General features: G+C 45.2%; 1 protein-coding gene across 1 annotated transcript in view; it reads left to right on the forward strand.

Annotated features, from left to right (window-relative positions):
- The first annotated feature begins 2,706 nt into the window (after window positions 1-2,706).
- NFKBID (NFKB inhibitor delta) overlaps window positions 2,707-24,670 on the forward strand; it is a 28,167-nt gene continuing 6,203 nt past the window's right edge. The window contains exons 1-7 of the mRNA XM_035120367.2: window positions 2,707-2,813; window positions 16,524-16,627; window positions 18,077-18,110; window positions 18,408-18,706; window positions 19,060-19,271; window positions 20,068-20,173; window positions 23,863-24,009. Of these exons, the coding sequence (XP_034976258.1) occupies window positions 2,792-2,813; window positions 16,524-16,627; window positions 18,077-18,110; window positions 18,408-18,706; window positions 19,060-19,271; window positions 20,068-20,173; window positions 23,863-24,009 (924 nt within the window). The 5' untranslated portion in view covers window positions 2,707-2,791. The remainder of the gene's footprint in view (window positions 2,814-16,523; window positions 16,628-18,076; window positions 18,111-18,407; window positions 18,707-19,059; window positions 19,272-20,067; window positions 20,174-23,862; window positions 24,010-24,670) is intronic.

The following is a 24,670-nucleotide window of genomic DNA, read 5'->3' on the forward strand; positions in this document are numbered from 1 at the left end:
GATTTTTTATTTTTGTTTATTGCATTACCCCTGCTGGTTGTCTCGAGAGAGCTGAAAAGCTGGGAGAAAAGTCTTGAGAATTTTATTTGGCAAGATAAGCATCCTACAGCAGATAGTAACAGCATGCATACATCAAAACAGAAAGGAGGGCTCGCAGTCCTGATTCTAGCTAGATATTGCGAAGCAGCACAGCTATTCTAGCTGAAGTCACGGATTTCCCAGAAGAAAGAGGAAGACCTGCATCAGTAAGATAGCTATTTATAGATTTTCCCCTCTAGCAAATCTAATGTGGGTATAAAAGAAGGATGGAGGGGAGGATCGGGGAGGGGGAAAAAAAACCCCATAGTTCCTTAGAAATTATTTTTTTTAAAAACAAGGGATAAGTATGAAACAAAACTGAGCTCTTACATTTCATCCATGACATGGTGATTTTGCATTGCAGCTTTATTAGGAGAAATCGGATTTCTCGGATTGGTTGAGAAATGGGATGTTGTGCTATGGTGAGTTTATTCCAGATGGATGTCTGTTAACAAGACATGAAATATCTTTAAGTCCAGGGAGGTTGCTACCATCCTGGCATCAATATTTTCAAATGATGGTTTTCTTAATGGAGCTGCTGGGGCTTAGGTTGTCCCCCAGGCTGAAGACAGCATGGAAGAAAAGTATCAAAGCTGATACAAAGGGATCTGTTTCAAGAAACTATTAGGTATTGATGGATACAAGAGAGTGAAATAGTCTGTGGGCTGAGATAGGAAAGAGAACCAGGGAGGAATATTAGAGAGCCATTCTGGAATGAAGTGTGGAACCAAATAGATAACTTAGCTTTATCAATTAAAATAACACAGTATCAGCTGCTATCGAAATGGTATCTAAAGCCAGCAAGATGAAAAAGAATTTATAGAGCTGACAACTTTAAGTGTTGGAAGTGCCAGGCAAACACACACAACAATACACACGTGCAATGAAAATGTCCGTCTGTAACAAATTATCGGAGGAAAACCCTGCAATGTGTTCCAGATATAATTGGCTTTTGTAATAGGACCCGCAATATTGCTGATCCTGTTGATAAAAGACAAATACTTTCAGTTTCTATCTTAAGAATGGCTACAGAAATCGTTTGGGCTGGGAAATGGATGGGCAGGAATGGTTCTTGAAATGTATTGAACTGGCAGCTATGGATAAACTGTCAGAATCTGTTTGGAAGAAGGAATGTACAAGGGGCAATCTTGAATGTTCTGAGGGATGGAACTGTTCTGTGGACTATTAGAATGAGCTATATGGAAAGGAAAGGCTGGGAATAGATTTGCTTACAATAAAATTTAATACAGTAACAGTGCAACGCCACGCTATCCTTGCATACTTGGAAATGCCTCTCATTGCGTTCCCATGAGGCTTACTTCCATTTTAAGTGTACTTAGAATGTCAGCCATAACTAAACCGTAAACATATTAAGCTACTTGTTTTTAGGTTCTGGCAGTCATGTATTGATTTGGACAGAGATGACTTGGCTACTCCATTCTCTGGTAGATAACCTCCAAACGGCCCAGTTCAATGTGCTTCAATCGGTCTTTAAAGCTCTAAACATATTTGATCCCAGATATCTGAAAGACTGCCTCCTTCTCCACAGACCTTCTCAAGTGTTAAGATTGGCAGAAGAGGCTCTCTGGGCAAATCACAGCAATAATAATAATAATAATAATAATAATAATAATAATAATAATAATAATAATAGCAGAGCTGACTCACCCAGGAGGCTTGGTGAGGCTATTGCCTTGGGCGGCAAATTCGGGACAGCTGGGAGTGGCGACAGCTTGGGCCTGTGAGGAGCATGCCACTTGCCATCGCCTGCATTTGCCTCCTCCTCTTTCGCTGCCAACTTCTCTGCTGCCACCCCTGCCTTCTTCTTCTCCTCCTCTTCTTCCACCAATGATGATGACAATGACTCTGCCACTGCCTCCAGACCTCCTTTTTGGCCTCCTTTTTTTCTCAGGAGGTGGCAGGTAGGTGGGAGGGAGGGAGGGAGGGCGGCAGTGGCGGAGAACCATCAATGTTGGAGGCAGTGGCATAATTTTCTTCTTTTCCCTCCAGTGGCAAATGTGCTGGACCAGCCCTGAAAGGAAGCATTGTTCCACTTAACAAATATTAAAATGAAATATTGTGCATACACACACACACACACACACACACACACACACACACACACAGTGGTACCTCCGGTTAAGAACTTAATTCGTTCCGGATGTCTGTTCTTAACCTGAGGCACCACTTTAGCTAATGCGGCCTCCTGCTGCCGCTGCGCCACCGGAGCACGATTTCTGTTCTCATCCTGAAGCAAAGTTCTTAACCTGAGGTACTATTTCTGGGTTAGCAGGGTCTGTAACCTGAAGTGTTTGTAATCTGAAGGGTTTGTAACCTGAGGTACCACTGTATATATAATCTAAATACAATTATATGAAGCCAGAATGAATAAAAACAAAGTGAAGATTCAGAACACAGCATTCTCTCTTTAAGATTTTTTGCCTTCAGCCTCCCCTCCACAACATTTCTGACTCTGTGGCCACCCTGCATGCTACCCTTTTTAAAAAGCGTGTTAGTTCTAGACAGGTGGGAAGGAGGCGTGGTTCTCTTGAAAGGGGCTGTGCAACCACTTCCTCTCGCTAGTATAAACTGAAGCTTTGCTTCCTCTTCATGAGCTCAAAAGTTCCTTTGTGAGACGGCTGCGTTGTGTCAGAAGCAGCAGAGGAAGGTGGCGGAGGAAGGGAAGGGGTCTGGTGCCCCACAAGGGCTGGAGATGGGTCTGAGACTACAGAAAGGTAAGTGGCAGATTCCTTAAGAAGCCTTGGTTTTGGGGTGGGGTGGGGAGGTGTAATCGGTTTGTTGGCTTTTCTGGGGTATAAACAGTCCCCTTTAGATGCAAAAGAATTGCTTCAGCTTTTTTCTAGAGAAGGCTTCTTATTAACAGCTGCAAGGCAGGCAATTCAGCAGGTGACACTTTTCCCTGGCATGGGCTAAAAAGTTTTGCTAGTTGAATTTCTGCCTGCTTTTGCAGCCGTTAAAGAGCACAGAAACCAACTTTCACCATAAAACTTGCTAAAGGAAGAGCTAAACCAGGCATCCCCAAACTGTGGCCCTTCAGATGTTTTGGCCTACAACTCCCATGATCCCTAGCTAACAGGACCAGTGGTCAGGGATGATGGGAATTGTAGTCCAAAACATCTGGAGGGCCGAAGTTTGAGGATGCCTGAGCTAAACCAATGGTAATCTGGCAATCTGGCATCTGGCGGGATTATGTCAACGTAAATAAACAGAAGCTAAATATGGCATGAGCTTTTCTCCAGCTCTGGGATAGACCTTGATTTTCTACTAGAAACACAGCCGTAAACATTTTTGCTTTCCCTATGTGTGGTCCTGAGCATGGCTATTTCAAGCTTATTATTTTTGCTCCTGACATGCATAGCTGCCAAGTTTTCGCTTTTCTCGCGAGGAAGCCTATTCGGCATAAGGGAAAATCCCTGTAAAAAGGGGATAACTTGGCAGCTATGCTGACATGTTAGGACTACTAGGTGCACCTAAATGTTTGTTTCAGCACTATTACTTACCTGCAATACTTGCACTCAGAAATCCATAAATAAACATTTAAAAGAGAGAGAGAGAGCCAGCACAGAAGCCCTGCCAGCATAGCTGCCAAGTTTTCCCTTTTCTCGCGAGGAAGCCTATTCAGCATAAGGGGAAATCCCTTAAAATAAGGGATAACTTGGCAGCTATGCCTGCCAGAAAGGAAAGATTAGCAATCCTCAGTGGCAAGCCTTCTTAAAAAATGGATTTGGTATACCGTTTAACAATTAGAAGTGGACTCTCTCTCCAAAAGAAGATCATTGTGGAACTGGGCTTTTTGATTGGACCTTTATTGCCTTGAGCTCAGTGCAGTATTCATGTCCATGATGTGCTGGAGTTGCCCCCTTGGCATGCTAAGGCAATGGTTACATTTTGCAATTAGGGATGCAAGGGGGAATATCATACTCCCCCCCCCCTGGCATGGAAATAAAGGGACGTGGGAAACTGACTCGGCAACCCTAAGAAATGCTTATTCAGAGGTTCCAGTCCGCGGTAAGAGCATTTGAGGTCGCAGGCCTACTCTGCTGGAGGGTGAAGTCGCTGTTCAAAGTAACAAGAGCTAGGAAACAAAAGTGATGGCGTTCTTCAGAGATGCCGTCTACTTTCCACCCATCACGTTTTCATGTGACTCAGCTAGGGTGCCACACACTCTGGTTGTCTCTAAACTCCTGTTGATCTGGTTCCTCTCCACGCTTTTGAAGGGACATGCAGTGGTGATTCACTGACATGCAGGCACTCTGCCGTCCCCCTCCTTTACAGCCGTGTCCGTTATGGGTCACATCCACACCATACATTCAAAGCAGATGACTCCACACACCCCCAAAAGAATCATTGGCTCTGTTGTTTATTCCCCAGAGAGCTAAAATCCCCTGCACCTTTCAGAAGCTACAGTTCCCAGGATTATTTGGAGGAGGGAGGGAGTTGTATACTTGAAATACAGTGGTACCTCTACTTACAAATTTAATGCGTTCCAAGCGCACATTTGTAAGTAGAAAAAAATTGTAAGTCCAATCCCATAGGAATGCATTGGGAGAAAAAAAACGCAAGTAGAAAAAAATCCTATCTAAAAATTCGTAAGTAGAAAAAATCCTATCTAAACCGCATCCAAGATGGCGGACAGAGGTCCATTCATAAGTAGAAACATTCGTAAGTAGAGTTATTCGTAAGTAGAGGTACTAGTGTATACAGTGTGGAGGTGACCCAGTGCCCTTGTCCCCAAAAAAGAGCAGGTTGACTTTGGGAAATTGCTGCTCTAAAATGACACATTTATAGTTGGAACAGGAGACTGATCTACACTCTCACATGTCACCATGCCAGGGTACTGTTTCATAAATAAACAAACAGGCATACTGTGGAAGGGCATTTGTGCTCGGGCTCCTAAAACTAGCAGATTGGAACGCAACTGCATTTGCCAGACAGGTGTTTACCTGCCGTACACAATTTCAAGTGGCACCAACCCCATGGGGAGCCCAGTCCGGCGTAAGAGAAAGAGCCTCTTTGCACAAGCCACATTATGCAACATGAATTGCATCATTCTGACTCATGGCTTTCAGTGCTCAAATTAGAAGTACAGTGGTACCTCGGGTTAAGAACTTAATTCGTTCCGGAGGTGCGTTCTTAACCTGAAACAGTTCTTGACCTGTGGTACCACTTTAGCTAATGGGGCCTCCCATTGCCGCCACGCCGGCGCTATTTCTGTTCTCATCCTGAAATAAAGTTCTTAACCCAAGGTACTACTTCCGGGTTAGCGGAGTCTGTAACCTGAAGCGTTTGTAACCTGAAGCGTTTGTAACCCGAGGTACCACTGTACTGTGGTACCTTGGTACTCGAACGGCTTGGCTCCCGAACAAATCGGCTCCCGAACACCGCAAACCTGGAAGTAAGTGTTCCGGTTAGCGAACGTTTTTCAGAAGCCGAACGTCTGACGCTGCTTCCACTTGAGTGCAGGAAGCTCGTGCAGCCAATCGGTAGCCACGCCTTGGTTTTCAAACGGTTTCAGGAGTCGAACGGACTCCCAAATCGGATTAAGATCGAGAACCAAGGTACCGCTGTAATCGGCGAAGGCTGGCCTTTCCTGGTGCCCCCTCACTATGCTTTTTTAAAAAGATTGTTTTGGGGAGTACATTTTGGCTATAATTGGTAAGGGTCTTGGGTTTGCCCCAAGCTGATTTCTACTCAGATTAGACCCAGTTAAAATAATGAACCAAATATCACCATTCCCATTAATTTCAGTGGATCTACTCTGAGTATTGGATACAACCCTGGGTGTGCACCTAGCAGATTTATTTCATTAAGGACCCTCTACTTCCCTCCCGCTCCAATCATAAGTTGAAAAAGCTGCTGTTGTACCTTTAATCAGCAGCTTGATGTGCACAGGTATTCAGGAGCTACTGTGTTGTGAAAAGCTTCAGGCTCTGCCACCTGCTGTCTAGCAAAGTGTTGCCAAAGGTGTAAGAACAGATTGGGCTGTTGTGTTTGAGTGTCTTGCTTTTTTGGCAACTTTGCAACTAACACACGCAAGGAGCGATGCTGTGGTAAAGAACCTGGATGTTGTTAGTCTCGGGATCCCCTCGGCCCAGCCAGGATGACCATCAGTCATGGGTTGATGGAGTCTGACAACATCTAAAGACCCACAGATTTCCACCACCACCACCCCTGGACTGCTTGTGTATTCACACGGCAAGCACAGGAAGAGAGCTGTATCAGCAAAGAATGCAACCGTGGGCCTTGATGTTCCATTGATTGGGGGGGGCAAAAGAGCCAGGACGCCTGGGTTCTTGCTCCTCTTGTTTCAGAAGGGTCCTGGGCAGAGTCAACCCCTTGAGGTGGGTGGCTTCCCCCAGATCTCTCTCTCTCTCTCTCTCTCACACACACACACACACACACACACACACACACACACCATCTCAAGAGATTGAACCATCTGGCCGCTTCCAAGAAGACAGGAAACAATCTGGGGTTTCCCAGTGATGCGTCGCTGGGGATTCCATTCTGCAGGCGGCCTCCTCACTTTGCCGAGTGCGGGGGCTGATCACACATGGCCACACACAGCAGAACGCTTTGTCTCTTTCCTGCCACCGGGGGCAGGGGGGCGATGGTAGTCCCTTGGCCAGAAAAAAAAGAAAGCACTGGGCTCAGAGCCAGGCCCAAATGTCTGCCGTTCTGCTGGTTAACCAGAGACTTGGAATCCCCATGTCCTCCGGCTTCCCCATGAAAGCCCCTTGCACTCTCAGGGTTAAGTCTGGGTCTCTGGGGTTTTGACGGCTCTGACCGCACAAAGTGGGTGGAAATTCTTCTCGCAAACCACAGGTGGTCCCTCTGTGCTAATTGCTACACTATCATTCAAAGAATTGTAGAGTTGGAAGGGACCACGGGGGGTCATCTAGTCAACCCGCCTGCAATTCAGGAATCTTTTGCTCAACGTGGAGCTCAAATCCACAACCCTGAGATTGACAATCTCATGCTCTACCAACTGAGCTATCCAAGGGGATCTGTTGTTTCACAGATGCCCTGTAGGTTAGAAAAGTAATGTGGAAGGGAAGAAAACTTTGTCCTTGATAGGCTGGTTTGCTTCCCGCAGAGATCTCCTTCCCCCCACAAAACAGCAGTCAAAATTCACAATTGTTTTCTAGTTTCCATCATCCCCGGCCATGCTGGCTGAGGCTGAAGGCTGCATATACACCTACATTTACAGCACATTTAAATATTTATGTATTTCATTTATATCCCACCTTTACTCCAAGGAGATAAGATTGAGGGGGAAATGGTTCTCTACCCCCCTTGCTCCACTAGGCTGTGACATAGTGGCTGAAGTAAGGTCATCCAGGGAGTTTTCTGGCTGAGTGAGGATTTTAACCCTCATCCCCATGTTCAAATCTAACGTGCTACCCATTACAGTGATAGACAAAGGGGAGATAGGTAGATTCTCATTAACATAGAAGCAAAACCAACTAATTAATGATACTCTATCTAATGAGAATCTCCCTAATTCACACTTGGTGTACAGTAGTGGTTCAAGAACTGAAACACAGCTATCTTCTGAAATTCGCATTTCTCTGAATTTTGCGATGGAGTTCGCCAACCAACCAATGTACAAGAACTACAAGAAAAAAGATTCCACCTAAACATTAGGAAGAACTTCCTGACAGTAAGAGCTGTTCAGCAGTGGAATTTGCTACCAAGGAGTGTGGTGGAGTCTCCTTCTTTGGAGGTCTTTAAGCAGAGGCTTGACAGGCATATGTCAAGAATGCTTTGATGGTGTTTCCTGCTTGGCAAGGGGTTGGACTGGATGGCCCTTGTGGTCTCTTCCAACTCTATGATTCTACATATATGGGGGAGGTGTACATAAAAATCCATATATTAGTGAAAACAATATACAGTGGTACCTCGGTTTATGAACACAATTGGTTCCGGAAGTCTGTTCATAAACTGAAGCGTTCATAAACTGAAGTGAACTTTTCCATTGAAAGTAATGGAAAGTGGATTAATCCGTTCCAGAGTACTTAAACTGAAGCGTTCATAAACTGAAGCGAACTTTCCCATTGAAAGTAATGGAAAGTGGATTAATCCGTTCCAGATGGGTCCGCGGAGTACTTAAACTGAAGCGTTCATAAACTGAAGCATGGGTGTAATTGGTTCCGGAAGTCTGTTCATAAACTGAAGCGTTCATAAACCGAAGCGAACTTTCCCATTGAAAGTAATGGAAAATGAATTAATCCATTCCAGATGGGTCCACGGTGTTCATAAACCGAAAATTCATAAACCGAGGTATTCATAAACCGAGGTTCCACTGTACAAATATGCATTATGATAGGGGAGATTGCTTGCAAGACTGTGTATATTAGTTTAAAAAAACTACATAGAAACATGTGCTTATTAGGGGGAATTTACACTAAAATGCTTATGAATTTTCCCAATAAAACACATTGCTGTAGAACTGAACATGAAATTGGAAAAATGAGAAACTGAGAAAACCATAATCAACAAATTCATCCACCCCTATAAAACATACCAGCATGCAGAGGGGCACGGGTTTCCCACCATAATAAAAGATGCTATATCTATTATATTGACCTCTTGCTCAACAATTTAAGACTAGAGAGAGACTGACATTTCCTACATGGGTAGCCTTGATTAGGCAAGGCAAGGCAAGGCAAGCACTATGTCTGCAACAGCTGCTTTTGCCAGTAGTTTGCAAACAACATAAAGTTCATTCAGCTAACTGATATTAAAATCTCTTTCAAATAAGGGCCCCTCCAGGTGATCTATTGAATTAGCATTCATATCCATTTGCTTGTGCAAAGCTTGTGCAGTGGGTAGCTTTGTTGTTGTTGTTTAGTCGTTTAGTCGTGTCCGACTCTTCGTGACCCCATGGACCATAGCACGCCAGGAGTGGGTAGCTCCTAGTGGGTAGTTTACATCTGGTCTTTATTGGGTATGGGTTCTGATTCATTGGGGAGGTGATAAAGCAATGAGCATTCATCCTTATTTGCTTTTGTGATGGTTAAATGAATTCCCGTAGATCATTCTCCCCACACTTTGCAGTACACTTTCCCCATCACTTTCCTAACTGCAAAAAAGTCCTCTCTCTCTCTTTTTAAAAAGTGGATTTGTTCCACCAAGGTGACAGAGTGCTTAAACCCACTTGAATTATGCAGACCTACATTTGCAGCATGCACGTCAATCCCTCCCGCAAAATTCAGGCAGTCAGGAGGTGACCTTCCGTGTTTTAAGTTGGCACAAAAATAGAAGCAGGCGAAGGTCTCCAGGGAGATGATTCCATAGCTTTGGCACTGCTGCTTGATGGTTACTAGCTGAGATGGCTTTCGAAAAGAATAGAGCAATTTCAAGAGGGATAGGTCTCCATCAACAGTGATTATCCCATGATTGCAGTGATCAGCCTCCTCTAGAAGCCACTTTTGCAGAAGACGTTACCAAGGAAGGACCTTGTTAACGACTTCTGGGATGGGGGCACCTAGAATAGGATGAGGTCCACTCGAATGGACTAATCAATAATATTAAGATTATTTAATGATATAATTTTGACAGCTGCATTGTTGGGAATGCTTCCTAGCATCTACTCTGGATTAACAGTCTGCTAATTGGGGTGAAACCGGATCATACATTAGCTGTGCTCTGCTATGGTCCCAATCCAAATCAGGAGCCCTACATTCTCCATCCGTACAGTGGTGGGTGGAGGCAAGGGGAAGGCAGGGAATTCCATTGAAGCGAGAGGTGTGTGTTTCTTTTCTTTCCTATGCATTTTGCAGCCTGGCTGGAATGTGTCCCTGGACTTTGATCCAAGGGGGTGGCTGGGGAGGGGGGTGGCCTGGGGAGAATTCCAAGGGCCAGATAATGGGGCTTTGATGGCCACATTTGTTCCCTAGGCTGGAGATTTCCCACTCCTAGTTTATGGAATATTTGCAGACATATTGGTCCACCAGAATTTTTTTTAATTCAAAACTTTGGCAAGATAATACTTCTATAAAGACCAAGAAAAGCCTAGTAGGACTCTTCTCCAGCCTGGATGTTTCCTGTGAGCGGCTAGGATAGCTGAAAGGGAAGGGGTATTTGGGGACATGGCAGGAATCCTGGGAATGAATTAAAAACAGAAATGATTATTTTGTGCTCTTAACCAATATATCATTTTCAGGAATCTAGGAGATGTTATTTTTCTTTCATGATGCATGAGATTGTATGTATAGGATGGGATTGTATGCAGGAGGGGGCCCATTTTACTGCCCCCCCCCAAAATGATGGCAACTTGAGGTGCCATAGCAAAAGAGGGGTTTTCATCACAAACCTCCCTGTCCTAAATCTAGTGCTCTGCTTCTATTTCTACTATTTATCTAAATCAGCAAAGCTTGCTAGCAGGCCTTGGCTAAGTTCCAAGAGAGACTTGAAGTGGAGCTCTGGGAAAGGCAAAAGGTATGTCCAAGAATGGACTAATTGTTGTCACCCTCGAGTCAAGCATGAAAGTCGTGTTGCAGAGAAAACTCAATTCTGTAAACATTTAAAGGTGAACTTCTTAAATTTTCACTTTCCAAAACAATAAGAGTACTGAAACCCAGACATCCTTTCTAAATTTGAACTTCTCCAAATTTAGCAATGTATGGGGGATAACCTGCCTCATTTAACCAACGTGCTTAAGTCTATTTAATGCATAAAGGGGTTAATACCATAGAGTAAGCTGTCTTGCCAGCTGTCCTTAGCTGTGTTCACTTCCCTTACCTTGGGAGGATATAGGTAATCAAGACTATTGTTCCTCCTCTCGGTCTACCTAATGATCTCGGTGTGTGAAGAGGCAAAGCTTGTGTGAATGGCTTTCACAAGTCATTCTTGTGTTCCATACCAATAATTTACAAACTTTACTTTCACCATTTTGGAACTAAACTAAGTTTTACTGCCTGTGCAACTTTTCCTGAATGTTGTATGGAAAAGCACACGGATCTGGCATTTTAAATTTACCAGATGTGTGGGGTTAGAGGGAAGTTTTGGAACTCACAAGGACATATTTTAATGGCCTAAGCCCATATTTCCACGATTTACTTTATTGCATTTTTTATTATGTTTAAATCTCTGCTGGGGTTCTCTCATTGCAGAGTACTTGCCCCAGCCTTGGATCTTGGCATCCAGGATTTCTCCTTTTATACCTATATTTTTCCTTGCACCAGCAATGTAGTTCTCCAGCCAAGTTATGTGTACATGAATGCATATACTAAGGTAAAGTTTGTATTTTAAAAATGCATGCATTTGTGATAATAACATAGGGAAAATGCATTAATTAGGGGAGATTGCAAAATAATAATAATAATAATGCTTGTCTTAGGCAAAATTGCATACAAACGTGCATATCAAAGAAAATTTGCACAAAAATACTGATGAATTTTCCTGAACCCTTAAAAAGAAAGAATCACACAAACTGATGTGGAAATGTGGAGAAATGAACTTTAGGTTGGAAAACTGAGAAACAGAGAGAATCCTGTTCAGACTTGGGACGGAATCCTGGATCTGCAGTACTTGCTCTGACCATTACAAGGGTGGCGCTGCAGCATGGGAAAGATCAGAACAGTAACTTCTTCCACCCACAGGGATTTGAAGTGCCAAAACACTGCCTGTGCCCCTGATTCAAATTTCCCAATGCCTGTCTTGCACTGTTCTCCTCTGTACTCTCTCTATAATCACAAAGGCAGCTTGTTTCCTTCCCCCCAGTATTAAGTGTTATCTCTAATCCAATGCTCCAACCACTACACCACCCTGTAGACTACAATTCCCAACGTCCTTGGCCATGGGTCATGCTGGCTGAGGCTGGTGGGGGCTGGAGTCCAGCAACTGGAGGAGAGCACCCTGCTGACTTACACACTTGCACCTGCACCAGGGGAATCACCCTGAACCTTGCAGGTTCAGGTCACAGAATCCGGAAAGGAAATGTAGCAGAGTGGAGGAAAAGCTCTGACCAGCAGCCCTTGCCGGCTGAGTTTTTCTTTCACATCATTTCCTTCACAGTGTCATGCCTTCCGTCAACGGAAGCGACGGTGCTGCAAGTTGCCTCATTTTTCACACAGGCAGCCAGGACAACAACCACAGCACATGCCTTTGAGCTGGCATGCCGCCTGCCGTTCCCCTCCTCCTCACATTGCTCTTGGAAGGCTTTTAACAGGGGACTGGGGAGGTGGGGGATGGCCACAATATCTGGGTTTGAGCATCACCTGCTCTGGAAAATATCCATTGTGCGTCAAGAAGGGAAACCACAAGTGAGGGAGATGAAAGGCCGAGGTTGGGGCAAAGCAGGATTCATGAGCAGCTCAGAGCTGTTATTTTCTGCCAGCAGCCTTGCCCCTGTAGCAGGCAGGGCAAACTCTGAATCATGTCACAGGAGCACTCAGCAATTTAAGAGGGGCCTTCCGCGACTGTCGCTATTTTGCAGGAGGAACCCGAGCACATACTGGAACGTGAAGGTCTCTGTAATAAAAATTGGATCAAATCGCTCTGTCGCCCTAGCACAGGGCTTCTCAAACTGGGGTCCACGGACTTCATTCATATTTCCCCATTAAAGATCTACCTTGATTTTTAGCTGTATTTTTATCGCTTCTTTTATTTCTTATATTGATCTTTAATTGCCTTTTTATTGCTTCCTTATCGCTCTTTAGTTTTTAATTGCTTCATCGTTCCCTATGTTGCATTTTATAGTGTTGTATTTTGAATTCAGTGGAATTCAGATTGTTATGCAGTAAAATACAGTACATGCAAAAGAAAAGAAGCAATAGGAATGCAATTAAAAATCACACAGCACATTGAAATGGCTGCAATGGGCAGAAATGGTCCACTAAGACCCTCAGCAATTATCAAGTGGTCCATTGGCCAGGGGGGTGGGGAGTTTGTAATTACTGTTATATATTGCACTTTGGGAAGGGAAGAGAACATGCACTGAAAAGTGTGGTGTGAAATAATGAATAACAGGAAGACGTGTGAAGACCCCAGAAACAAATCAAGGTGAATGCAGGATAAATGCTCATTGTCCATCCCATAAACAAGTCAGAGTGGATGCTCAAAAAAGACCCAGCATTCTAGCCGCACTGCAAGTTTTGTGCTAGTGTAATGAGGGTGAATGTTGAATATACAGGTTGCCTGGAGGAAAGATTAATTTGCTGTCAAGGCTTGGGTCTGAAATATATTGTTACTGGCACTGCAGATCCGCTGTTCCTTGGTTAGATTGCTGGTAACAGCCCAGAATGGTTTGCTGGTATTTTTTTCAATGGGCTGTAGGACATGGTCTCCTGGTAGCTAGAAAACTCTCTCCATTTTTGAATGAGAAACCAGAGTTTGGAGGAGGTGGTGCCCCACTGATGAGGCACCTATGCATGTGAGATAGGGGAGCTGGCAGGTTGGTAAGAACAATGGCCATGTGTATAGGTGGCAGGCAGGCAGGCAGGCAGGCAGGCAGGCAGGCAGGCAGGCAGGCAGGCAGGCAGGCAGGCAGGCAGAGACACCCCATGCAAGAATTTCTGGAAAGCTGAAATGGACAGTCTTTGAAGGATCTGCTTTGTAGGAATGTCTAATTTTTGCTTTGATATACTCTGCTTCTTTACGTTGATGAATAAAGCAAATATTTCAAGGGCACTTCTGGACTGTTGCTATTCTTGAATGGGATGCAAGCACCTACTAGCAATTTCAGGTTGTGCAATTGTAGCTGAATTGTGCAAGAAAACTGCTTCCCCAAAAGATCAGGGTTTTTTTAAATATATATTTTAAAAAGAAAGGAAAGTGATGGGGAAATGCCCTGGAAAGTGTGAGATAACACTTACGTTGATGTAATGTCATCTAACCTCCCAGCAAACAAATCAGAATGAAGGCTCATTAGACAGCCATCATTGTCTAATCCTACAAATAAATCATGACTTCCCCCAAAGGATTCTGGGAGCCGTAGTTCATTAAGAGCACTGAAAAAAACCCTATTCCCCTCACAGAGCTACAGTTTCCAACAGAATGGATGAGGAAGCCGAACCAGCCTCAAGACCACATTCCCACCATGCATTCAAAGCACTAGGCTACCACTTTAAAAAGTCATGGCTTCCTCTGTGAGCAAAGGATTGTGGGAGTTGTGGTCTTATATCATCTGGAGAACCACAGGTTCCCAACCTCTGACTAGGGAAGGGGGAGAAATTTGATTCAGTTCACATTTAAAGGAGAACCTGCCTAATTCACGCTTTCCAAAGCAATACACAAATTGAAGCACCGCTGTCTTTCAAAATCCACACTTCTCTGAATTTTGCAATGCTGTTCTCCAGCCAAGTAATAGCATATTTTCCTGTGTATAATACACCTCCATGTATAAGACGACCCCTATTTTTTGGAGCCCAAAATTAAGAAATTTGGCCAGAGCCTGAACCTGAACCCAAGTCCAGACCATCTGCACCAGAGCCCGAACCCCCAATTTTTGACTATTTTTTAAGCAAAGAACATTGTCGGGAAAATACGGTATGTACATACATGGGAAAATACGGTATGTACAAAAAGCATATACTGCGGTAAAGTCCATGTAAAAATGCATAAATTGGTGAAATAACATATACAAATGTATTATATTAAGGGAAACTAGCTTGCAAGAAATGTGTGTAGTAGGCAAACTTATATACTGAAATTTTGTTTGTTAGGAGAAATTCACACTGAAAAGCTGATGAATTTTCATGAGCTTTTAAAAAAAAATGCAGGCCGATGTAGAAATGTGGAAAAGTGAACTTCAGATTGGAAAAGCTAGAAATGGAGAGAAACAGGCATTGACATATTATTCACACATCTCTGCCCCTGACATGCTGAAATAGTGGAATCAGAGCAGTGTGAGAATTCTGCAGTTGCAATGTGAAAATGCAGTCCTGTAATTAGCACTAGGCCCAAAATAGGATTTCTGTTAGTTGCAGGGTAGAGCTACCTTGCCCTGCAATGTGCAGTGGAAGCAGAAAACTGCAAAATAACTCAAGATGTGCTGGCCTGAAAATGCCCACCATCTTTTCTGCAAGAAGTGCAGATATCAGCGTTTCTCAGTGCAAGGTTTGTGCTAGCTGGGTGCAGTTTAGCTAGGTGCAGACAATTTTGGTGTAGGTATGCCATTTAACTTTCCTTTTAGAGTTTGTGCAGGGAAGTTGTTGCATCACAAGGAAGATGCTTATCCTTTTCTTGACAGATTAGCTTTCTGCAAGCAGGGAAGCTTTGTGGTGGGTCCGTTTTCAAGTAGACCAGGGATGGGGAAATGGATTGGACTAGTAGATCAGATTCTTGGCTTCCTCATCCCCAGTAAGGCCAGCTTTGACAGGTGTCCTACTTTGACCTACCTGTCAATCACCTGACATCCTCTGCCTGGCAAATGCACAGGGCTTTGAAACAGCCAACATTCAGGTGATTGCCAGGGCCTTCAAACCCTGTTTTTGGTAGGAATTTGCAGCTTTACCTCCCCTACATCTGACTGATATTATATGTGATATCGAGAGTGGTGTAGTAGGGAGTGCCATTTTAGTCGCTGAAACAAATAGGTTTTGGGATGTGAGAAATTCAGAGCTGTTATTCTTTTTTACAACTGGACAACATTTAGCTTGAAAGACTGGACAAAGAAGCACATGAGGCTTTCAGGAAAGCAAAGAATTTCCATTTTGTTTTCTGAAAATGTCAGGTAATGCTTAACAATAAGAATAATAGGAATGTAATCTAACTGGGCAAATCATTTTAAATGATTTCTATGCAATTTTACACACATTTTGCTTACCAAACAAAACTAAATTATATTAATTTAAACAAAATATATTTTGAAGACCCAATCCATGTTACAAAGTTTTAGGAGCCTTCGGTTTTGGAAAATTCAACATGCCCTAGTGGGGTACGTCAGTATGGCTTGGCAAAAATGGCCTCATGGGCCAAATGGTCGTGCCTGGTGGGGCTAACTAGGCTGTAGCTTCCCCACTGATGAAATAGACAAGGGGTCATCAACCTTTTCCAGCCGTGGGCCGGTCCACCATGCTTCAGACTATGTGGTGGGTCAGACTATTGCGGGGGGGGGGGGGGGTTGAACGAATTCCTATGCCCCACAAATAACCCAGAGATGCATTTTAAATAAAAGCATGCATTCTGCTCATGTAAAAACACCAGGCAGGCCCCACAAATAACCCAGAGATGCATTTTAAATAAAAGGGCACATTCTACTCATGTAAAAAAACACTGATTCCCAGACCGTCCGTGGGCTGGATTGAGAAGGCGATTGAGCCGCATCCGGCCCATGGGTCTTAGGTTGCCTACCCCTGAAATAGACACTCTGAAGGTGGGGTACTTACATGCTTTTAGGAAATGATCTGATTCTGATCCCAGGCTAGAGCTGTCCTCCTCTCAATCCTGACAACTCCATTTGCTCTCTCTGCTTTCAGGTTGCAAAGTTCCACGCAGCAATTTAGCACCCCAGACTGTGCGGGAATTACTGGAACAAAAAAGGCAACAGCAGGCGGTCCTTGGCCACAGCACTGGACCCCAGGTGAGTCATCCACTGAAACCAGTTGTGATTGTTCCTTGCTTCCAGCAGCCCCTTCCAGCTACCGGTAGATGTCTCCAGGAAACTCCCAAGCAGGACAGCAAGGCAGCAGCCCTCTCCTGCTGCTATTGCTCCCCACAGCGGGCATTCAGTGGCTGTTGCATCTGAGCATAGAGGTTCCATGTGGCCATCATGACTGGTACCTTTTGACAGCCTTCTCGTCCAATGAATTTGTCTCAGCCTTCTAAGTTAGGGCCCATCACCTAGGCTAGCTACACCTGGTTTGCATTCTTTGAGACGAGGGCTGTAGCCTTGCGTTAGAGCATCTGTCTTGCATGCAGAAGGCCCAGGGTTCAATCCCAAATAAAATCCCCAGCGTTTCCAGGTCGGGCTGGAAAAAAGATCCTGCCTGAAACCATGGAGAGCAACTGCCAGTCAGTGGAGAGTTAGATGGGCCAACGTTCTTTCCATCCCGTATTTTTTATTAAGTATTCTGATTTACATTTTAGAATATTCATTTAAACAACCTTAAAATATCGATGACTTTCCCTCTTCTCTTTCCATGGTTCATTTTGCATAGCATAAATCCCTGCATATTTTATATAAACTAAACCATTCAGTATTCCATTATTACATCCACCAAAACTTATTTACACTGTTGGATTTATCTTAATGCTCCCCATGTTTTCAAATATACACAATTCCCCCCCCCCCATATATTCAATAAACATTTCCCAATCTTCTTTAAACATATGTTAAACATTTTTTTTCAATTCATTATGAATTATTTCCCAATACTCTTTTACCCTTTTACAGGTCCACCACATAGGATAGAACAGGGGTCAGCAAACTTTTTCAGCACGGGGCCGGTCCACTGTCCCTCAGACCTTGTGGGGGGCCGGACTATATTTTGAAAAAAAAATATGAACGAATTCCTATGCTCCACAAATAACCCAGAGATGCATTTTAAATATAATGACACATTCTACTTATGTAAAAACACCAGGCAGGCCCCACAAATAACCCAGAGATGCATTTTAAATAAAAGGACACATTCTACTCATGTAAAAACACGCTAAAACACGTAAAAATCCATGGGCCGGATTTAGAAGGCGATTGGGCTGCATCTGGCCCCCGGGCCTTAGTTTGGGGACCCCTGGGATAGAACTTACCCCAAATGTCCATTCACTTGGTCCCCAATTCATAACGTGGGAAGAAGCCGCCTTCTGCTGAGTCAGAACATTGGTCCATCGTCCATGAAGACCATTGTTCTGACTCAGCAGAAGGCGGCTTCTTCCTACGTTATGAATTGGGGACCATGCGAATGAACATTGGGGGTCAGATTAAGGGGCAGCCTAGTCTAGGGTGGCGGCTATAGCATGTCCAGACTCAACCCTTTATCACCTTTACCAGGCTCATTACTGATCCTCTTTTTTTACTCTTCCTCTGCAGGTACCCCCAGGAGTTTTCGAAGTCAGCCAAACAGGTGAGTGGATATGGACACACTGGGATGCTTTTCTTCCCCCATACAGTCGGTGCGCCTGAAATGGCTACTAACGTTCTGTCTGCACTGGTGGAGGCAGTATGCTTCTGCGTCCCAGTTGCTGGAAACCACAGGAAGGGAGAGGTGTTCTTGCGCTCTGGTCTTCCTTTTGGGCTTCCCACGGGCATCTGGTTGGCCCCAGTAAGAACAGGATTCTGGAATAGAGGGACCACTGGCCTGATCCAACAGGGCTCTTCTTCTGCTTCTGTATTCTTTGTTCATTTGAGTCCCTCTTCCTAGAGCCCCCCAGAGCAGTCAAGGGAAGAGGACCTACTCCAGGACAGACAGCCGCTCCCGAGTACCCGGCCGCGGCCTTTCCCACCTGGCAGCCAGACACCTCAAGCCAAGCCGCCTTCCCTGCCGACTGCCACTACCAGCCGGTGGACCCCACCAAGAACTACCTCCTCCCACCTCCAGGGCCCCAGTATGGCATCATGAACCCCTTTACTTCTTTGGAAGCCGGTGTTTATGGGCCAGGAGGACCTAGTCCCACCGAGGCAATGTACGTTTCCAAGATGGCGTCAGCGGTGGATTATGAGGTGAATGTGGAATTATGAGGGGATATGGGTGGGTGAGGAGTGGCTCAAACTGGAGACAAGGAAGTTGGCTCATGCTATCATCTTAATCTGTTTTTTTTAAACAGCAGTTTTCCTGTTCCAAGGAAATCCTTGGGAATGTATCTCCATTCCCCATTTGTGGAATGCTTGCCCCAGGGAGGTTCAGAGTCAGAAGCTGTTTCCAAGCCTAATTTTGGTGGGAGGAGGGGGCCCTAGAAATGCCAGGGAACGCCTCTGTGAACATATATGTGCCCACATTGGCAACCCTGATGTATATCTGGGGGGAAAGGGTGGTAATATTGCAATGCCTCTTTACCATGGTTTCTTGCACACAGACGGCGGTCTCTGAAACTGGGCCTTTGGACCTCTTCCCCGCTCCTGGGGGCATCTGCCTGCAGCAGGAACTGAACAACCCCTGCCTCCTTCCCGAGGAGAATTTTCCGGCCTCATCCCTGGAGGTGGATCCAGGGGAACTGGCCCAAGCTCGGGCGGAGATCCGGAATACAGAGCTGCCTCTTCTGCTACATCAAGATGAGGATGGAGACACGTAAGTCTATTGCCAGTGGTGAGGGCACTGATTCCTGCCCCCCCCCATCGCGTTGAACACCATCCCACTCAGGTGGTCACTTTGTCCCCTTCAAAGTAAGGTGGCTGTGTGTCCTATTTTATAGCAGATAGTCCTCTGTCTGGCCCAGGGTCACATTCGTTTTAAAAAATGGTTTCCCCCAAAGAATCATGGGAGTTGTCGTTTGATATGGGTACCGGGGAAATGCAGCTATAAACTACAGTTCCCATGATTCTTTGGGGGAAGGCATGTGCTCTAAATGTATGAGCACATGTGGATATGACCCTAGTTGGACAGATAAAGACGAAGAATCCTAAGAAGGGAGACTAGGGAAATTGCCCACAATTTAGTCACTCTGAGCAGGTATGCCTCAGCACAGTCTCCCCCACTATGGTGAAATGTACTCTATTTCTGTTTATAGTCATTGTTTCAAAATTTGCATCTTATACACGTATAGATTGTTATAATGTGTGTTTATTACATTTATTTGACATTTAGATGCCACCTTTCTAACTAGAGTGGCATAGGTGGTTCTGTCCCCAGCTTTTATCCTCCCAACAACCCTGCGAGGCAGGCTAATTCTGAGAAAGAGGAGTAACCATTGGCCCATGTGAAATCTATGGCTGAGCAGGGCTCAGAACCAGGGTCTCCCTAGTCCTAGTCTGAGACTCCAGCCACTACCGGTATGTCAGGCGGTTCTCTCGCTGCATTGTCAGGGGAGAAGAGCCTTGTCTGTCAATCACGTTTTTAAACTATGCTGTGCCCCTCTCCTCTTCAGGTTTCTGCATCTATATGTGGCCAAAGGACACCGGCCACTGGCATATGCTACTGCTGAGGTATTCCGGGAGTGTGGCCAGCTTGACGTCAAAGAGCACAGGGGGAAGGTGAGGATGAGGCCTGGGCTTAATTATCCTTGCATGGAGGAGGCACATGAATATCTTTCTCCAGCTGTCGTCATAGGGTTGTCTCCAACTAAGTCCTACGCATAGAATCGTAGAATTGTAGATGAAATATACTCGGAGTCCTGCATTGATTTCATGCTCTTTATTACAGCTTGTAAAACAGTGATATTAAAAAAAAATGTTTGAAAATTAGGCAATACAAAACCTTACGTATACTCAATCAGACATACATAATTACAATTAGTAATATGCAAAAGAAAATAATGGAGATTAAATACATTATAGTTTATGTGATTGGAAGTCTATCACATTGGGTGGGTGTAGGGTGGGGGGGGTAGATTAATAGGTGGGTTTGTGTAATCGTAGTTATGTGTACATCTTTATTGTAAAACAGTGACTGAATTTCCCACAAAACCTCAGGATTTTATATACATCAGGGGTGGCCAACTCCCAAGAGACTGTGATCTACTCACGGAGTTAAAGACTGGCAGTGATCTACCCCCTTTTGGGGGGTTCAGGTCAAAGTTGTTGAGCTTTTCTTGAGTTTTTAGGGAGGAGGAAAGCCCCATTTTGGGGGGCTGCAGGGCAATAATGTTGAGCTTTTCTTTGGGGAGCCAAAATTTTTGAGCTTCTTTGGGGTGAGCCAGTGATCTACCAGTGATCTACCACAGATGTCCAGTGATCTACCTGTTGGACGTTGCTGATATACATTATTTACACAATGAGTCCCATCTGATTGGATGATTCTGCTTCCCTCCTGGAGCCTGATTGGTCTTCTCCTGCAGGCCAATCAGTTGTTGCATTCTACGATCCTACCAGCCTAATAGTATGATTGGTCTTCTCCCGCAAGCCAATCAGTTGTTGCATTCTAGGATCCTACCTGCCTATTGTTCTAGGATCCAAGCTTAGTACATAACAGTAGGATTGTGAGGGACCCATAGAGGCATCTAGTCCAACCCCCTGCAATACAGGAAAAACGGCTGAAGAATCCCTGACAGATGGCCATCCAACTTCTGTCTTAAAACCTCCAAGGAAGGAGAGTCCACCACCTTCCGAGGGCGTCTGTTCCAACGTCAAACAGCTCTTACCATCAGAAAGTTCTTCCAAATGTTTAGTCAGAATCTCCTTGCTTATTATTTGAATCCAGCATACTCACCTGAAATTAATGGATCTAAAGACAGACTTGTCACATTAATTTGAATGGGTCTACCCTAAGTAGGACTAGCTCTATAGCATTTAGAATTTATTTCATAAGCTACGTATTTGCTATGGAATATATCCAAGGTCAGTCAAACAGCAGTCCGTGGTGTTATGTCCATTCATTTCAGAAGGTCTACTATGAGTATCTTAGAAGAATATCACTCTATTCTTTCCTACAGGTATCCAGGCAACCTATTTGATGTGACATTCACTGATGGTTCTGATTTCTTTTCGTGTGTGTGTTTTCAAATGCGTTTACTCTGCCATTCTAACAGTATATGTACTTAATTTATTGTTCATACATGTTTAGAAATTCAATTTATATTCTCTGCTATTCCATATTGCATCCCGCTGTGACAGCTATTTTAAAACCCATCAGGCAATTTATACAATAAAGGGATAAAAAGTAAATAAATGTCAAAGAAATAAACAACTACCTCACATTTAGAAGACATCTGAAGGCAGCCCTGTTTAGGGAAGTTTTTAATGACTGATGTCTTAATGCAGGCTTCGTCAGCCTTGGCCCTCCAGATGTTTTTGGCCTACAACTCCCATGATCCCTAGCTAGCAGCACCAGTGGTCAGGGATGATGGGGATTGTAGTCTCAAAACATATGGAGGGCAGAGGTTGAGGAAGCATGTCTTAATGTATTTTTAATCTTTTGTTGGAAGCCGCCCAGAGTGGCTGGGGAAAACCAGCCAGATGGGCAGGGTATAAATAATAAATCATTATTATTATTATTATTATTATTATTATTATTATTATTCAAACTTCCCCTCCCCCAGCCCTTTTTCACGGTTGTGCTATCCAAGCAAAACTGCTGCCAATAGCCTAGCTATATGAGCTAGTTGAAAAGATCATAGAATCGTAGAGTTTGAAGGGACCCTGAGGGTCATCTAGTCCAACCCGCTGCAATGCAGGAATCTCAACTAAAGCAACCCGTATCATTTTCTTGAAGCACTTGAAGTTACTTTGTCATGTCTGCCTCTTGAGATGTTCAAGACTCCAGGCCAGTTCACAGTCTTTTTTTGTGTGTGTCGAGCTGTTCCCGAGGAATAAGAGTGTACCTCAGGGTGGGGAACTGAAGGCTTGGGGCCCAAATGCAGCCCTTCAGACATTTTTGTCTGTCCCTCAGAAATCTCCCCAGCCTGCACTTCCAGCTTTGCACCCTGGGTGATTTTTTTTTCTTGGTGGTGGGAGACACGACAAACCCCAGAGGATGAGTAGAAGCAGGGAATATTGGAGGGTGAGGAACAGGGACAAGCAAGCAGATGCACCAGCCTTGAGCAAAGACAGGAGTCAGACTTAATAGAGGCAACACCAGCTGAAAGTGTGTCTGTTGAAAGTCTGCCAGCTCCAATTCCCACCCCTAAAACAAGACGATTGCTCCACGTAACAGAACAGAAAACTGAGCAGAAACAGAGAGGGTCCCTTGGGACTTGCTGTAGGCAGAAGGAGGGAGGGACCTCACACACACACACACACACACACACACACACACACACACACACCGCCTAACTGGCTGGGTTTCCCCAGTCACCCTGGGTGGCTCCCAACATCATCACCACCACCACCACCATCATCATCATCATGTGATAAAACATCAAACATTAAAAACTTCCCTAATCAGGGCTGCCTTCAGATGTCTTCTAAAAGTCAGATAGTTATTTATTTCCTTGACATCTGATGGGAGGGCATTCCACAGGGCGGGCGCCACTACCAAGAAGGCCCTCTGCCTGGTTCCCTGTAGTTTTGCTTCTCACAGTGAGGGAACCGCCACAAGGCCCTCGGCGCTGGACCTCAGTGTCTGGGCTGAACGATGGGGGTGGAGACGCTCCTTCAGTTATACTGGTCCGAGGCCGTTTAGGGCTTTAAAGGTCAGCACCAACACTTTGAATTGTGCTCAGAACCCAATGTAGAAAATAGACTAGATGGGAGGAGCAAGACACTGTGGGCAACAGCTCACTTTGAAGGAGTACGCATCACGAATCTCTGCGTGTTTCTGTTTTAATGCTAATAAAAAGCATTGCTAGCTGGAATCCGCTGCATGGCCTTGTTTCTCTCTGCTCGTCACTAAATGTGCCTCCTGTCCAGCTCCCCTGTGACACCTTGCAGTCCACTAATGCTTCTTGTTTGCTGGGATGGGGGACGGGTGTGCAGAAACTTAGCCTACGCTACAAAGGTGATATTTGCATTCATTGCTCCACCTACTTTTGCCTATGGCCCCGTGCACCATTGGCATGTGGCCCTCAGGAGGTTGCCCAAAAGGAAATGTGGACCTCAGGCTGAAACAGGCGTTGCACGCCCTGGTGTATATGCATTGAAGTAGCAAATGCTCCCTTCTGTCAACTGCTGCCTGTCACCTATTAACTGCTGCCCTGGATAGCTGCCTAGAACCAGGAGCCTGGTAAGGCTTTGCTCTGCCACTCCCAGCCACAGCCACTCACTGCTATTCCTCTCTGTGCACCCAGACTCCGTTGCTAGTGGCGGCTGCAGCAAATCAGCCTGGGATCGTGAAGGACCTGATTGTGCTGGGAGCGGATGCCAATGCTGCAGACCAGAAGGGGCAGACTGTGCTGCACCTTGGCGCCACCTATGGGCTGCCCAGTGTCATTGAGGTGAGTGTCCCTATTGCATGGCCAACATTGAAGAATGCTGGGAGTCGCTATCCAACAATACCTGGAGAGCCACAGGGGAAGGGCATAGCTCAGTGGTAGAGCACCTGCCTTGCATGCAGAAGGTCTCTGGTTCAATCCCAGGCATCTCCCAGTAGCATACCTGCCAAGTCTCCCGCTGAAAAATGTGGGATCAGCAGCGGTGTGGCAACTTCTGGACATGCGTGGAAGCGACTTCCGGTGCCGCTCTACCCGATTTCCAGTGCCCAGGCATGGGCGGAGCGGCACCGGAAGTCGCTTCTACGCATTTCCGGACATCTGTAGAAGCGACTTCCGGCGCCGCACTACCCATGTCTGGGCACTGGAAACCGGGCTGCGCCAGCACCCAAAATGGAGCCTCCCTGGCAGGTAGAAAATCCGGGGGATTTCCAGGATTTTTTTCAATTCGGGAGACCAGCGGGAAATGGATTAAAATCCGGGGGTTTCCCACGAAAAACGGAAGACTTGGCAGCTATGCCCAGTAGGGCTGGGAAATCAGGGGCGTAGGAAGGGGGTTCGGGGGGGTGCGGTCCGACCCAGGGGTCATCTTTGAGGGGGTGACAAAATGGTACACCACAGGGGGCAGCACTTACCACGAGGCCTGGCCTGCAGCGCGCCCGAGCCA

Source organism: Zootoca vivipara, chromosome 6, assembly GCF_963506605.1.
Source record: "Zootoca vivipara chromosome 6, rZooViv1.1, whole genome shotgun sequence".
NCBI lineage: Eukaryota > Metazoa > Chordata > Lepidosauria > Squamata > Lacertidae > Zootoca > Zootoca vivipara.